General features: G+C 42.4%; 1 protein-coding gene across 1 annotated transcript in view; it reads right to left on the bottom strand.

The window, feature by feature from the left end:
- LOC146788598 (tenascin-X-like) overlaps positions 1–17,498 on the bottom strand; it is a 694,637-nt gene that overhangs the window by 552,482 nt on the left and 124,657 nt on the right. Inside the window, exon 15 of the mRNA XM_085633173.1 lies at positions 10,281–10,535. Within this exon, the coding sequence (XP_085489299.1) occupies positions 10,281–10,535 (255 nt within the window). The remainder of the gene's footprint in view (positions 1–10,280; positions 10,536–17,498) is intronic.

Genomic DNA, 17,498 nt, shown 5'->3' on the forward strand with positions numbered 1-17,498 from the left:
ACATATGTCACACCTAAGGTAGGCCCTACACATCTTTTAGGGCAGGGTGCAGAGTATTTAAAAGTTTGGGCATGTGGTTTTATGTTTTCCATGTCCTTTTGGTGGAAAACTCTTAAATTTGTTTTTCACTACTGCAATAGGATAACAGTGGGTTTCCTGATTACATTTAATAGGTGATAACTTTTGTTTGGGAACAGATAGAAATGTCATGTTTGGTCTCCAATGAATTGCCATTTAAAATCCTCTTTAATGATAAAGTCAGATTTCAAGTCATAATTCACAAAAGGCCACTTGTAGAAAGTAGTTTTTTTCTTGTCCTAACCATTTATTGCCTGCAGTCTGTATTGTAGGTCACATGACTAGGTATAGCTAGCAGTTGGCCTTTGTGCATTCCTCCCAGACAGTATCACAAAGGAGGATTTGGTTTTAAAAGGATGGGTGGAGCTATGAACAGCACCATTTACACTTCAAAGAAGCTGCCTCAGCATCCACACAAAGAACTTCACACTAGCCATTTGTGAATCTAGATATCCTGGGGCTGTGGGAGGTAGGCAGGAAAGTTCAGGGCCATTTGTGGTAGGAAAACCCCAGACGTTTCTTCCACTTCAAATCTGGAACTAGGTATAAAACTAGGCCTCTCAGACCCACTCTTCAGTTCTTCAGTTCACTTCTGGACTTGTGAAAGACTCACAGAGGACTGCCCTCCTGCCTAAGACCTACTCTGTACTTCAGAGGACTGCCTTGATACTCCATGGGGATCATCCTGCTGCCTGAAGCCTACCCTTTGTCCTTAGAGAACTTCCCTGCTGATTTAGACTTGCTTTTCTGCTGGGACCCAGGACTACCAGTGTGACTCTAAGGCCGGTCTCCAGTTCGGAGCCCCAAGGACAGAAAAGACTTACCCTCCAAGTGGTGACCATCCAGTATTAGTGTCTTGGAAGTGGTACAAAAGGTGCCCAAACCACCAAAATGCAAAACTTGGGACATAAAAAGTTGTATGCCTGGTAGTTTCCGAAAACTGACAGGACACCAGGACCTACCTGATCCTTGATCCTCCTGAAGTACACCACTGTTCGACCTGACTTCGCTACAACTCCCGCTATGCATTCTCTGCATCATGAAATCCTGTTTAGCAGCTCCTCGCAGACGGGGTATCTGGCCTTGTGGAACTATTGGCACCTCGAGACAGCAGCCTTGTCCCGCTGGAAATCTTTGGCTTCCAAAAAAGAGACTAAGTCTGAACAAAGAAATCTTCTCTGTGACTCGTCCAAAAGCTCCCCAACAATGTCACCTTACCTTGAACACTGGCGGCTGCCTTGCCCTGCTGACCTTCACCTGCTCAGACATTTTTCCTCAAAAATTCCAAATCTAAATGTATGCTGGGACGGGGCCCAATTCATTCTCGTGTGACCATATGCCAGCAGTTGGCTCTTTGTTTGTTTTTTGGCGTTATTTTTCACTTTAAACTTAAACAAAATCATAATTCCTGTTTTACTGATGGGATTTTTGTCATTTTGGTGTCATATTATGTATTACATTTTAGTCCATTTTTCTAAATTGATGTTGGATTATCCCTGTGTTGTGTTTTTTGAGTCCCTTGCAGTATCTGATTTAGACTTACTCAGCAGTGAGGACTCGTGGCAGAGGCGAGAGGGCACATACTCTCTTGGAATTATGTGACAGCCTCAAAAAATTGAAAAACGTCAGCTACAGAGCAGTAGAAGCAACTGGAGAGGTGGAGTTTCGTTCGAAATTGTTTTTTTATAGCTTCTGCCTTGCAAAGTTTACAATGGATGCCATTGAGATCCCAAATGTGGAGATACAGGAGCTTATTTACAAGCCCATTGCTCCACCAGAGATTCACTTTTTATGACACTCCAGGGGTGCAGAGTGCAGTCCCATATCTATGAGGCCATGCAAAGCCACTTTGAGTATGGTGTTAGGCACAGCAGCGCCAGTCACTACCTTGCCTTACACTGTGTCAGGCGGGTGTTCCATGGGCACTGAGGTGGATTTTCCAACGCAACACTCATGGGTTTGGACACATTCTCAGTTTTACACGGAGCTGCAAAACTGGGAATGTTTTTCAAACTGCAAACCTACCCTGGGGAGATGTAACGTGGTGAAATATCTGTATTTCACCTAGTTTTTTCCTCTTTCTGTGTACGGTGCAGGCTGCAGCACACATCGAAAGAGGAAAAGGTCTCAGTGGATTGTTTTTGTGCACTAAGATGCTGCTTCTTGTACAAAACCAATCCTGCTAACAACGCAGAGGGTGCAAGGGCACCTGCAATTGTGCGCCAAAGCTGGCAGAAACAACAGGAATGCAGCCTATTTTGTAAATAGGGTGCATTCCTGTCCTTTGTGATTGGCATAGGGAAGAGCAGCAAAAAGACTTGTGGCTTTGCCCTACACCAATTCATTGTAAATGAGGCCCAAAGTTCTTAGCAAAGTTTGAAAATTCCAAATATAGCAATAATCTTTTATGTACATCTTTATATTGCTCTGAGGACCGGTGTGATTACATCAGTTTAAAAATGCTACGACTTTTGATATTCACAGAAGGCATTTAGGAGTACTAAAGTTAGGATTTTGTCTCTGTTAAACTTAAGTTTTGGTCTTAAGTTAAACTTAAGACAAACTTAAGTTTAACTGAGACAAAATCCTAGAGTCACTGGAGAATGTTTTTTACCAGGATACAAGGCAAAACAGAGCCCCAGATAGATGATAACAATAAAAGGTGCTGGAGGGAGAACCATATAAAACGATTTCCACCCTCTATGGAGAAGGAGAGTTCGATATACGTAGGGAAGAGAGGTGAAAAGAAAGTTGAGATTCCAGATGCAAGTTTGGACCAGATTTTGAGGTATATGCTTCGTACCCGTGCCCTCGGAGTGGTTGGAAAATTCAACGGGAGTAAGTGACAACTCCTGTTTATTTTCGGCTTGGGGCACATTGGCTGGTAGAGCCCCTTCTAAAGTCACCAAAGTAGGGAAAGCTGTACTGCATCAGGGGAGGAGCCCTAAGGAAAGGGGGAAAAAATCTCCCCCTTACAAAATAAAATCACCCCCTCATTAGAAGCCTACTGCAAAATATTAACACAAGTAATGGCATCAGGAGATAATGGAGGTGGTGCGATTGTGAGTATGAGTGGTGGGGTGCAGAAGCAGCTATGCGAGCAAGAGGGCAGACGTTTGAAGTCCGTAAAAGTCACTAAGCCTGCGACCAATCCAGAAGAGGAGAAGCTTGGGGGCCAAGAAACACCAGAAGGCATACAAGTAGATATACAAAAAGAAAGGAGTAGCTGGGGTGGAGTTCCAAGTAACAACACAGAATAGGTTTAGCATTTTCCAAGAGAGTGAAACTGTGGTGTTGGTGGAGATGGACCCGGCAAGTGGGGGCAGAGACATCATGGTACAAGTAGAAGATCGGCTAACCCCCTCAAGTACATTAGCATTAGTGGACCTTCTAGTGGCACACCATCCTAGCCCTGTACCAGAAAACCCAGATGTCACAATGGCCTCTTTCCTTATGGATCTCAAGAGAGAGATTAGAGGTCGGTTTGAGGTATCAGAGGCAAACCAAGAGGGCATACAAACCTCATTCCCGGCCCTTGCACAAAATTTGGATGATGTCACTACTCGAACAGGGAAGCTTGAGGAGGAAGTAAGCACTATACGGAAGAAAATCTCAAACAACACTAAAGGAGTATAGACCTTGGCTAAAGAAAATGCTAGCCTCAGAGAAGACTTAGAAAGATTAGAAAACCCATCCCGGAGAAATAATTTGAGGATCCTAATCATCCTGGAGGCAGAAGAGGGGTCCAATCTTAAGGCATTTGTGATCAATCTTTTATTGGAGACAGCCCTGAAGGACAGGTCAGATATTGACTTGGAACGCGAAATACAGAGGGTCCATAGAGTTCCATTTAGGTGAAATCCTCAACATCACAAACCAAGAAAAATGTTGATACATTTTCTTTCATATTCGGTTAAGGATGCCATTTTGTCGGCTGCATTAAGGAACGGACCCCATGTATCTCGGAGCCTTCAGTTTACTATTAGATCAGATTTATCCCACGCAACAGATCAGAAACAGTGGGAACTGGGCAAAAGAATGGGTGTACTTAATAATTTGGGGGCCAAGGCGCAACTAAAATTTCCAGCTATGTTACGGGTCATGTAGGACAATCAAATGCATTATATTCGAACCATAGAGGAGGCAGATAGTTTGATTGAGTCTGTAAGGAAAGAAGGGCGCCCCTGAGTAGGCGAGTCTGTTATTGTAAGAAGCTAAGAATGTAAAAGACAATTCTAAATTCTTTGTCGTTTTTTTAAATATAAAAAAAATATATATGTTAGAAATGTATGATAACAAAAAAAAATATATATATATATATTAGAGAGGAAAACACATAAGCATAATTTACTCACTTAGTCATCACGGGAGGCAGGGGTAAACTCAAGTAAAATTTATAGATAGGCCTCCAGGCGGTCTAAATTGGCTCTATGCCAGACAGCTTGGGGAGGATTCCCATGGGGGGGGGTTAAGGGCACACACGGTGGGGTGCAGTGGGAGAAAATAAAAAATAAATTTTTAGACACTTTTGAAACACTTTTTATCCTATCTTGGTCTTTTTTTCAGAAGAACCAGAGACCCTCGATTCCAATGCCTCTAATACATTAAAATGACAGGGAGGGAAAACAAAGTTAGAATTATAACGTGGAATTTAAACGGCTTAAGGACAAAAAATAGGCAAAGGCTGGTAATGAATTACTTAGAAGAATCTAATGCCCAAGTATGTATCATACAGGAAACCCACCTAATGGCAAGGGAAAGTAGGGAACTATACTCTAAACAAAGATGGATAGGAAGCCACGTAGCATCAGATCAATCAGTATATTAGAAAGGTGTAGCAATAATCATCCGGAAAGGCTCAGGACTAGAAATGATCACTTCCAATACTGACTGTTCAGGTAGATGGTTTATGGCTACTCTTAAATGTATGGGTTCTGAGTTTTTGTATGCTGGTATTTATGGCCCGAATACAGATGACCCCCAATATATACTGGATATGCAATTAAGACTAGCAGGGGTAACATCACCTATAATATTAGGCGGGGATTTTAATACTCTCCTGGACCCAATTTTGGATAGATCTACAAGGAGGAGGGGGTCCAAACCCAGGCACCTAAAACAAGGCAGGCCTTAACATACATGTTAAAGGATTTTGGAATGGTTGATCCTTGGAGACATCTAATGAAAGGGAAAATAGCCTACACTTTTCACAGTAAAAAGTATCACCACTTTTCACGGTTGGACTATATACTGGTAGATAGAAAGTGGGCGGGGAAAATAAAAAAGGTGCATATACATCCAGGACACATCTCGGACCATAATATGGTCAGTATCACATTGAGGGAGATATGCATTAGGAATAATGTCAGATTGACACTGAAGTGAGCCGTTTTGTCGGATTTGGCCGTGGCTGCCCTTTTGAAGGAAAAAAACTAACCCTAGGCATAGTTTGCGTAGTAGCGCTACGTGTAGCTACGCGAAGGGCACTTCGCACTACGCGAGATACGCGTAGCACTACGTGAACTGTGTAGTGTGCCGGATGCTTGTCCGCACTGTGCAATCATTGAAAATGGCATCTTGCACAGTGTGAGCTGTCATTTTCTGCCGCTCGAGTAGATTTTTACTCGAGCGGAAGCTTTCTCAATGCGGACTGGTAGTTTCGCATCGCGAGCGGTCGCGAGCATACGCGACCATTCGCAATGAGAAACCTGACCTCCCCGCGTTGAGAATCTCGCCGGGAGGTTCATTTCCCACGCTCGCAATCTTCAGCTTGATGTTGCTGATCACGAACAAGGAGAAGGTCTCGCCGGGATGTCATTTTGCTCACTCGCGGTCGCCAACTTGACGTTGAGGACCGCGAGCAAGCAAAAAATGCCAACTACGCTACGCTACGCGATTTTGCACTGTGCTACGTGCAATTCACGTAGCGCGAAGTAGCACAAACTACGCAAACTTCGCAAGCGTAGCGTAGTTGTCCGCCCAGGCTTAAAAAAACATGGAATTTTTTCAGGTAAACGCTCACTCAGCACCAATTGGGATTATTTGGGACACCTTCAAGGCTTATATTCGGGGGGTATTGCAAAGTCAGGTGTCATATAAAAATAAAGTGGAACAAGTTGAATTAAAAAAGCTAGAGGAGGAGATTAGGTTATTAGAAGGAAGGATACAGCAGGACACACAGTATAGTGAGGAGATGGAAAAACAACTGGAGGATGCTAGATTGAATTATGGAATGAGACTAGAAACAAAGAGCAGAGAAAGGAGGCAAGTTGTTTGCAACATTTTGAGTATGGCAAAAAAGCCGGAGCATTACTAGCTTAGAAGGCGAGGGCAGATAGAGAGAGAAACCATATTGGAGAGTTGGTTATTAATCCCAAGGGACATGTTACTAATAATGAGGAGGAAATTCAGGAAAGCATAGTAAAACTCTTCACAGAATTGTACACAGAGCCAGGAAGGCCGATAGAGAGGTCTCAAAGAAATAAGAGAACACATGAAGAATGGTAAGGCGGCTTGTTCGGACTCAGTTCCGGTTGAGGTTTATAAATTGATAATGGAGGAGATTGTAATGGAAATGGTGACTCTCTTTAATACTGTATATGAGGAGGGAGATAGGATTCCGTGTTCGTGGAATGAGCCCTTAATAATGTTAATTTTATAACCCGCAAAGGATCCGACAAATGCCAATTCATATCGACCAATCTCTTTATTAAATGCCGATCTAAAAATTTATACATGCATATTGGCGAGGAGACTGGCTAAGGTGGTACCTCAGTTGATGCACATCGACCAGAAAGGGTTTGTCCCTAAGAGGCAAATACAAGACCTCACGCTCTCATTAATTGGGACTATCGACCTAGCAGTGGCGTGATCTATCCCCTTGGCAGTGATTACTATCAAGGCCGCCAAGGCTTTCGATCGTGTCAGCTGGTCATTTCTCTGGGCAGTTTTAGATATAATGGGTTTCAGTATCACCTTTATTCAGGCAGTGCAAAAATTATATGAGCAGCCCACGGCCAAAATTTTGCTTAATGGCGTATTGACAGGTAGTTTCAAAATCATGAGGGGGACGAGACAGGGGTGTCCACTGTCCCCCCTTATTTTTGATATATATATGGAACTACTTGCGCACAAGCTAAGAACAGATGAGCAGATCACCCCTATCCACCAGCTGCCAACGCATAGTAAAATTGCACTATATGCAGACTATTTGGTAGTTTTTACTTCCGACCCAGCGAAAATATTGATGAGGATAGAGCAATTGACAACAGAATTTGGTGCTCTCTCAGGATATATGGTCAATATTTCAAAAACAGAAGTAATGAGCTGGAACATGGCAGGTTGGGGTGGCAGAGCTTGTTCCGAGATTAAATATCTGGGGATAACAATTGTAGAGAAAATTGAGGAGATCTCCTCCCGTAACTTGAAACGAGTGATGAAGGAGGCAGATAGGAAACTAGCCAAATGGATGAATTTACCCCTGTCAATATATGGGAGGGTAAACCTAATAAAAATGTCTGTTCTCCAAAAACTAACCTATCTTTTTAAATGTATACCACTTAGTTTCCCTAAAGATGAAACTAAAAAAATACAAGGGGAGATATCTAGTTTTATCTGGTCATCTCGGGGGATACAGCTCTCCTGGAAAAAACTCAGAAGTTATCTTAAGAAGGGGGGTTGGCACTACCAGACCTTAGATTGCACTGTATGGCCCTTCAATTTAAGAACTTTTACATGTTAGTGGGGGACCCTGTTAACACCACATGGGGACCAATACTTGGTGAGATGATTAAAGAAGTGGGAGGAGCCTTTTTATACAAATTTGGAGCCCAAAAATATTGAAAAAAGTAAGGTTAAAGGTGCTGCAAGCAGACTTACGGCTCTGGATAGCAGTGAGACGGACCTTAAAGATCGGCTATTTCTCAGACTTTGCCCTAATATGGGAATCCCCGGGAACACCAGAATGTCTGAAGGATGCCCTGAGCCTGCCTTTAAAGCAGGCGGGGGTAACAAAATGGGGAGACCTAATAACAACAGGCACATTGGTCCCATGGGAGGTCCTGAACAAGTGAACATTAAGACAGGCACTGCCTTTCCAGGTTCAAGTATCTGCAGCTTACTTCATGGGCTTTGGCCGCAGAGGAGGAAGCAAGAGGAAATTGGGAATTTGAGGCCTTGCTTCAGGATCCAGATCAGAAAGCTAAAGAAGTCGCAATTTGGTATAGATATCTGTTGGAAGCAGAGGAAGAGAAAATGAGACCCTTATTGGAGGTCTGGACTGATAGACATGTAGTATAGATACCAAAAGGCACACATGAAGGTCTGCAGAAGTATGGGAGGACTTTTTGAAATGGTCAGGTATGTAGCAGGGTCATGGTTACAAAAAAAGCAAAATCTAGTTCAATGATTACATCAAGCAATGGATAGTGGTTTGAAGTCTTTGAGCCCTACCCCCTATTGTCGGTCGAAGGGTGCAGTGGAAGGTGCTGTCCGAGTACTATTTGGACCATAGACAGATAGACAGATCGAGGGTGCTTACAACCGGTTCAGAATGTAGTAACCGGGGTGTAATGAGGACAAAAAAAAAATCCTAGTCGTAAAGTTAAATGCTTAAACATGTGAGGGAATACAGATATGAAGTATGAACCAACATCTCAAGGATCAACATTTCAATACTTAAACAGTTGTTCCCATAATGAGATGGTAATGATTACATTTTAAAACATTTCTTTCTGAAGTGTACACTTTGTAAAACAATCTTCGTTAGTTAACCTTGAATGCATGCAAAACTCATTTGCGGGGGTAATTTCCACGATTGCTGAAACTACGATATAAAATTATTTAGGATTTGCTAAACAGAAAATCTTACAGTAATGTCTGCCAATGATATCATTTTGCTCCCAGCACTTCAGATATTTTATTTTAAATTCACTTAAGTAATGAAAGTGTGCTCATGCATTGTGTGATCAATTGATGTAATGGGCAGAAATGTTGAGAGTTCACTCAAATGTTGGATTGGTTTATTGTGGAAGTTTTTTTCAAAATCCAAAAATGTATTCTCATTGAACATACATTTTACATTTCACTTTTCTCCATGAACTATTATGCAATTGAGCAGTCATAGAAATATCTACTTGACATAGATCACCCAGAGCTCTCTGGGAACTGTTTATGAATAATTGAAAAGTCCGAAATTTGCACATACACTGAAGTAACATAGGTACAATTGCCAGACTACCTTTCTCACTGCAGCTTTTGAGTACACTCTAACCTAAATTGGGAACTTGGGTGGTGATTACATTGGCAGAGGGTCTGCCACCACAAGGCGTGCAGTGGCGGGCCGTCCGCCATCGGACAATGATTTTCCGCCAGCCAAATTAGGATGGCGGGGGAATCGTACCAGGACCGTGGCGGGCGCAACGACCACCCGCCAAGGATCCGCCACAGATTGCATTAAATGGTGGCGGTGCCTAGCAGGCACTGTCCACTAGATTATGATGCTGGCCACAGCCAGCCTTTTCGTAGCGGGTAAACAGCCATTGAAAGGGTGGCAGAAAATGCATTTGGGGGGCCAGTTGCGGGCCTCCCTTGTGTTGGGGGGTGGTGGTGCACCTTGGGGGTACCCATGGTACGCCCCTACATTTCACTGCACTAAGTGGCAGGCACCGCGTGGTCCCTGCCATGTAGTGCAGTGAAAACATAACATGCATGTTTAGCATTGCGGCGGGCGCTGCATCCAGCAACACCCACCACAATGTTAACCATGCACAATGTGACTGCCACGGTGGCAGTCACATAGTAATCTGACATGTGGGACCGCCGCGTTGTAGGCAGGCGGTTCCAGGCACTGCTACAGTTGCGGGCGTACTCGAATCCGCCCGCCATCGTAATGATCCCTTTGGTTCAGAATCCAATTGTTATTCCCTTCAAACTTTCTTCTATAAAATATTTTCAAAATAAATACCACAATTAGATGAAATCTAAGAGTCTGAACTCTCTTTAAGGCAGATACATTAAAGGTATGCTTTTCATGAAATTTGTAGTCAAGGCAATGATGTTGTCTCTGCTTGTTGAATTTATAATCTATATATTTCTGTTGTTGTTTTGTGAGTTAGTAACATTATCAAGTTTATACATCTTTACACAATTGCTATTGCATCTGTAATTGCATATGAGATTACTTTTACATGGAAAATACTCACCTGTATATTCTGATATTACGTACTCATTTCCCAAATCACCATTTTTAAACACAGCTGAGATTATAAATGTGTAGTAATTCCCAGGTATCAAATTTGTGATGGACACAAATTCAACAAGCGTGGTCACATTTGTGGAAGGATTTCCTGACATTTTCACCAAATAGGAGCTTATTCCGTTAGTCCCTGGTACCCAGCTCAGCGAAATTGAATCAATGGAAACCTCTACGATGTTAAAATTCAAAATTTGATGGTTTTCTGAAATAAAGCAGAAAAAGAAAACAGAACGTGAATTATTATGAGAGGAGTTACATAAAGAATTGTATTGAGTTTTGTTTTCTAGCAGGCATACCATGGAAAATATGAAAGGGTTACAGAGTGCTCATCACATAGCAAACTCAGGACAAGAACTACCTTCACACCAGTACCTCCTCAATGCAACTCAACTGACCCTTTTCATTCAGTAGTTACAAAGGATCAGACAAAGAGTGTGGTAAAAATCTTAAAAAGTTAAAGTATCTGCCTAGGAAATTCTCACAGACACAGATTTTGGCACCAAATGAATTCAAACAAAACCAAGATCATGTATAAAAATAGTGGATAAAGGTTTCAATATAGTATTCCTATATACACTGATGACTACATTACAGAAATAATGAGACAACTCTCTGATAACTCAACTATGAAAAGTTACCTGGAAATCTAACCACAGCACTACACACTCACACGGATAGATGGTACCAGAGGGAAATAATCACATAGGAAGAGAAACAATATCTCTTTATGTCACACCCAGTCACGGCTACCATATACATACTGCTAAAAATACACAAACCAGGATAGACTCAGAACTACAATTTTTCATGCATAGCCTATCATCTTATATTAATGACTCAAAGGATAAACTCCAGAAATTATAGAACATTGAACTGCAGGAGAATTGTCTACTAGGAACAATCATTGGGCATCTTTACAAAAAAATAGACACAAAGATGGGCTTGAAGTGGTAAGAAATGCTCTGTCAACCAGATCCATACACTTTCTGGAGAGAAATGAATTGATCATAGAGATGCTCCAGTCCATTTTTTCACATTTATTATCAAGATTTTCTGACAAATGCATGGCACCGACATTGGGGGTCAAATTCGCCCCACTGTATGCCTGCATCAGTTTGAGAAAGGTAGGAAATTTCTGGCTCTGGGATATCCAGAAAGTGCACCATAACGACACACAAATTCTTCTAGGGGCATCACATAGGCAATATCTTGTTGAGCCGGGAGCGTCTATGCAAACTCCTGCCTAGTCATATACACTATCAATCAACAAACTGAATATATACATTACCAAACCAGTTTCTAAATACTAAATGAACTACCTGGATCTTACCCCATACATCGAAGATAATAAAATCAACAGCCGGATTCACAGGAAGGAAAGAGCATCTAATGTAATCCTACATGCAGAAATCTGCCATCCAAATAGCATTATATAAAATATTCTAAGAGTGGAATTTATTTAGGCAAGAAGAAATTACGGCAAAAACTATGATTATCAGGTAAATTCCCAGAAAATTAAAAAAATATTACACAACAGAGAATACAATCTCAATCTACTTGACTCAACCATGGCTGAAGTTTCAAATTTGGACTATATTATCTTCCTACGTGACCACATGCCAAGTTTGGAACCAGGATCAAAAAAACGTCTCTCTGACAAGTACCACCAAAAACAAAAATGGTCTTCATATCCTTAGAAACAGCCCCCAGAAACACTGAATATTGCTTAAGGGCAACCCAACCCAAACAGATGATATCAATGATTGTTTCCAGATTGTGTTCTGATGTGCAAAAAATCTTCAACAATTCCTATGTAGTCCCAGGAATAGCAGTGGGTGGGCCCGATGCCCTGCTGCTGAGGCGCGTCACTCCTCCCCTTCCTCTCATCGTGTGAGATTGCTTCCGGGTCGTGCGCAGCCGCGAGCGGTGAGCCCTGAGCCACAAGCCTCGATGAAGGGGGCAGCGGCTCAAGGATGATAACAGCCAAACCTGTAGTGAAAAAATCCTGCAAGGAGACTACGGCTATTCCAAGGATTGTCTGAACCCCGTGATGACATGGCAGATGCTACGGGGTAATGAACTGGTGCTGAGATAAGAGGTAAACGGGGGCTGAGCAGGAGCTCCTTGAGGCCACCACGGCTGATGTTGTAGCCAGAGGTGGCTCTTAGGGGAAGAAAAGGGCATATTCTCTGCCCAGATACTAGAGTAGGTGTCCCTGTGTGGTTTTTTGGGAGAGGATCTTTGGCTGCAAGTAAATAGTAGCGTGGAAAAGTACTTGGCTTATATGGTGTCCATATAGCAGAACTACAGTGCCCCACAGTGATCTATAGTGTAGGAGTTAGAGCCACTCATTCTGGAGGTATGGACTGTGAAGTATGCAGCAGATGATCCTGAGGGGATCAGTATGAGGAGCAGGAGCTTTAGCTGAGACACCCACCCCTTCAGCATTGACTCAAAAGGCTAAGAGGAAAGCAGCGCAATCTCGAATTCCGGCAGCTAGAAGAAAAGCTATGCAGAAGAAGAGTGGGGCGTGTGAATACTGCAATGGATCTTGTAATCCCAGGTTCCTCTCTGACTTCCTAAGGGTCATCACCAGAAATGGATACCAGCAATAGGAGCCCTGGTAGGGAGGACTCCGGGGCCTCAGGCAGGATCCAGAAGTTAATGGGGGTTGATGTTCCATGGCCCTCCAGCATTCAGCAAGAGATCGATAGGGATGGAAATGAGGTAGGGTCTGTGCAAATGGCTGTAAGAGAAGTAGCTGAGTAGAATACCAAGATGGTAGGGGTGGGCAATCCTCCTAAAGACTACCCCCGTATTTTCTAATAATTGTAAGACAACCCAAATGTTGTCCAGACATCACCTGGAGTGGTATTTCAGTTTGCTCGGTAAATTGTATCTGGTAATAACCTGGATCAGAGAGGGCAGTCTGTTCAGGGGATAGGTCTAGCTGCGCCTATACAGTCTGCTCAAGGGAAAGGTCTGGATGTGCCTATGCATGAATGCAAGATACTAGGCTGCAGGCTGCCCAAAGTTATCATCTCCCTCAGTATCCCACAGTCTCCTGATGAAACCCAGGGCCAAAGAGCTGGATTTGCCTAATCAGCTGGGAGCTGGAAGCATGACTTTTGTTTCCAGGGAAAGCAACATTACGAACCAGCCTCCACTGGTCTCAATTCACCAAATGCAACTGTAAAACCACTCAGGCCCAAGAGCTCTCTCTAGTGCATGAGAATTCAAACAAAATTGAGAATATGGTACAGAAAATACCAGAGCGATTTAAAGAATTGGAGTACGTGTATCTGACATAGAGGACCACTCCTTGTCACTCCCTGTGATATTGCCTCTCTCCAGAAAAAGCTGCTGGCCTCACAATTAAAGATGGACGAGATGGAGAATTATGCTAGACGATCAAATTTGCACTTCACTGGGATACCGGAGGATAGTGTACGCTTCAATGGTCAGCCTAATCCTTTGATTTATGTAGAGTCGCTGATCAGAGAAAATATACTTGAGAAAGTACCAAGGACCTTACTATAATGAGGGTCCATAGAGTCCCCTCTCAGAAACTTCCGGGAGCCAAGTATCACAGGACGATGATTGTAAATTTCTCTGATTTCCGCATTAGAGGGGCCATTTTAACTAAAGCGACTCAAAAGAGGGATATTTTCCTATCCGACGGAGCCAAGGTGAGAGTGTTCTCCGATATGTCTGCTACAGCAGCACGAAGACGGGGGGACTTTGTGGGCATGATGGGTCAATTCAAGAGTGCAGGAGTGAAGGTTTCTATCATCCAGCAGTCCAAAATGAAAGTTTTATGGAGAGGACAGTTTCATCTTTGCTCTATTCTTGAAGAAGCTCGAGAAATACCACAAAAGATATCCCATGCAAGTGGAAAATAGGAAAATGAGGGGTTTCTGAGCAGAGCGCGATCTCCAGGACTTTAGGACTGTATATAGCTGATATACAACCTCGGTTTTTTGTATGATCATTTGCAAGTGATATATGCAAGTGGTTTAGGCTTAGTTACTTGCACTTGGTAATTTATGTCCTTTGCACTTTGTGAACTGTGTTCACTTTAACTGTGCTCACTTTTACAACTGCACTTTGTTCTCCTCTATGGGGATTATGTATTGGGTAAAGCTACTATCATTCTCTCTTTTTATAGGTATTTGGTACCAGAAAATTAGACTGCACTTTGCACTTTATTCATGGTGCTCACTTTCACTATTGCACTTTATTTTTCCCCCTAAGATGAGGGAATGTTATTCACCATTCTGGATTAGGAACAGTGTGTAGCAACCTTTTCTTGAATAAGTAATGGATACCGTAAAGATTATTTGCACTTTATGTATTATCCATTTTTAATACAAGAATTAGCTGGAACATCAGGGTTTTTTTTAGAGTTTCCGGAAGACAAGGATTCTTATATGCATTTTTTTTGTGTGTGCAAGAAATGAGTTACCTTTTCCTATGTTAAGGGGTTTTAGGCTGTGGCCAATAAAACCAATTCCAGCTGGATATTTCTTGGTCTGTGTGGGCACTTAAAGCACAAGCACTGTTTGTTGATGGTAGTACTTTATACAGGACATACTCCGAGGGTTAAAAGTCTTAGGATGTTCAGCACCAAGGGGGAGGGGGATAGACGTGCAACCAGGTGCCAGGACAAGGTGCCTTTGTTTGCTGGGGTGGCTGAGGAAGGGAGGTAAGGGCTATCCCCTTCCCCAGGTAGCTTTGGGAGGGAGGGGGCGGTGGGATTGGGGGGTGAAACATTATAAAACAAGCATTGGCATAGCCAATAGATCTCGCTTTTGGGACCTTATAAGTGTTTAGCCATGCAACAGTTGCATAACTAAACACTTGTAAGGTCCCAAAAGCGAGACCGATTGGCTATGCCAATGCTTGTTTTAACTGCTGCAATCTATTGAAGCCTCACAGAGAACATCAAAGCGGCCCTGCGGCCGTGAAAGTGAAAGTAATCTCGGTAAAGCGCGACGCGCGTGCCCGCGCACATGCACTGTAGCTCTAGGCTGGCCTGGTAGCACTTTTTGGAGCCCTTACAAAATGTCTTGCCAGACCAGCGCATGCGCTCGGTCAGGCGAGACCTAAAAATGGGCGGGAAAATAGCAGGCCAGTAATGAACAAGAAATTGGATTGCAATATAACCAAGTTCAGGGGTCAAGGGGTATGCTGTGGTTTTTATGTCACTGAGGGTTTACAGGTAACTTCAACAAAGGAGATGGTACAAATTAAGGTATTGCAAAGGGGAGAGTGTAAAATGTATTCGTTGATTGTGTTAAGGTGCTATGTTTTATCCTGAAGAACGTCACAACCACTAAAGATAATCTTGTGCAATGTAAATGGCTTTTTAAATGTACAGAAAAGAGGATCAATGTTAAAATGGTTAGGATCATTCTCCCCACAGATGATTTTTTTGCAAGAGACACACCTTAAGTCCAACTCCCCTAATTTATCACTCCCCAGGAAGTATGCTTAGGCATACTTTGCTTCGGCACATACTGCGGTATGGAGGGTGGGTATTTGACTTTCATCTGCTCTAGATTGGGAGGTGGGAAAAATGATTCAGGATGAAGAAGCAAGATGGATTTGGATTGAGGTCTCAGTTAATGGGGTAGGGCTCGTGTTGTTGAAATACTATTGGTCAATTTTTGACGATATTAAGGCCTAGAAACAGATAAATGGCTTGTTGGTAAATGCCCATGGCTCCAGGTATGAGAGGCAATTTTAGTTTCATAGAAGATTTAGGCCTAGATACGTCAAATAAGGGTAAACAGCAATTACAACCAAAGACAGCTAGATTATTATGAATCCTGAAAGAAGATTTCGCGCTATTCGATCCTTGGTGGGTAGATCACCCAGGCTTTACTCAGTTTACACGCTATTCAGTTAGATTTAAAACAGCTTCACGATTGGACTTCTTGATGAATAAGCAACTTGTAAGAGGGAAATTCGTCATTTTTTCTAATTTGTTTTCAGATCATTCATTAGTCTCCCTGGTAATATATTTTCCCACCCCTAAAAAAAATAATATCAGTTGGTACTTTGATAAAGCATTGCTCTTGGATCCAATATGGATCTCTGAAATATGTGAGCTTATATAGTTGTTTTATAAAGAGAATATTAATACAGCATCCGGTTTTATGGTCTGGGAAGCTGTTAAGGCCTCTTTTCGGGGACGGGTAATTGCATATAAGGCTAATCTATATAAAGTGAGGCAACATAAGATCGAAGGACACCAGAATGCTGTACATCAAGCTTGGAGAGATCTTATGTCCAGGTGCCCAGGAGATCCCGAGGAGGAGTTTCTTCAGCAGGAATTAGTAAGGGCAAAAGAGCAATTCAATTTTTTTCTTATTGTCGATGAGATCTCTGGAAGCAAAGCTTTTCATCAGAAAGTATACAAAGAAAGCTAACAGATAGGAAAATTATTAGCCTCGTCAACTAAAACACAACAGAATAGGCAACTGATTCCACAAATAAGAGACCTCAGCACTGCGAGTCTGGTTAGTGATAAAGATAGAATTGCCGAAATGTTTGTTTTTCACTTTAAGAAAATGTATGCGGAGACCCAGCTAGTTAACACTCAGGCCGTTGAGGAATTTTTTCCTGGAGCTCAGTTACCCATGATTATTAAGGATAATTGTTAGGTTTTGAATGAACCGATTACACCTGCAGAACTAAGGAAATTGTAAAAGGAATGGCTAGTGCTAAGGTAAGTGGTAATGATGGAATACCGATTGAAGTCTATAAACTGGTTTTGGATGAGCTCACCTCTTTTTTGTTATTCCTGTACAATCATATTATGGGTGGGTTGTCTGTCTCTGACAGATTCAAGGAATCAGTTGTGATTACTATCCTGAAGAAAGATAAGGAACCTAAGGACCCAAGCTCCTATCAACCAATAAGTCTATTAAGTGTAGACTACAAGCTTTGTATGAACATTTGGGAAAATGGGATCTCAGGATGTGCGCAACAGGTGGTACACGCTGACCAAACAGGGTTTCTGTCGGTAGGTCGATGGCTACGAATATTTTTTAAATTCAAGCTATCGATTGTTTTTCAGTCAGGAAGGCTAGAGCGGCTATTGTAATGACGGATGCAGAAAAAGCATTCGATCTGGTGGATTGGCAGGCCCTTTTTTTAT

Source organism: Triturus cristatus, chromosome 11 (assembly GCF_964204655.1).
Source record: "Triturus cristatus chromosome 11, aTriCri1.1, whole genome shotgun sequence".
Classification (NCBI taxonomy): domain Eukaryota; kingdom Metazoa; phylum Chordata; class Amphibia; order Caudata; family Salamandridae; genus Triturus; species Triturus cristatus.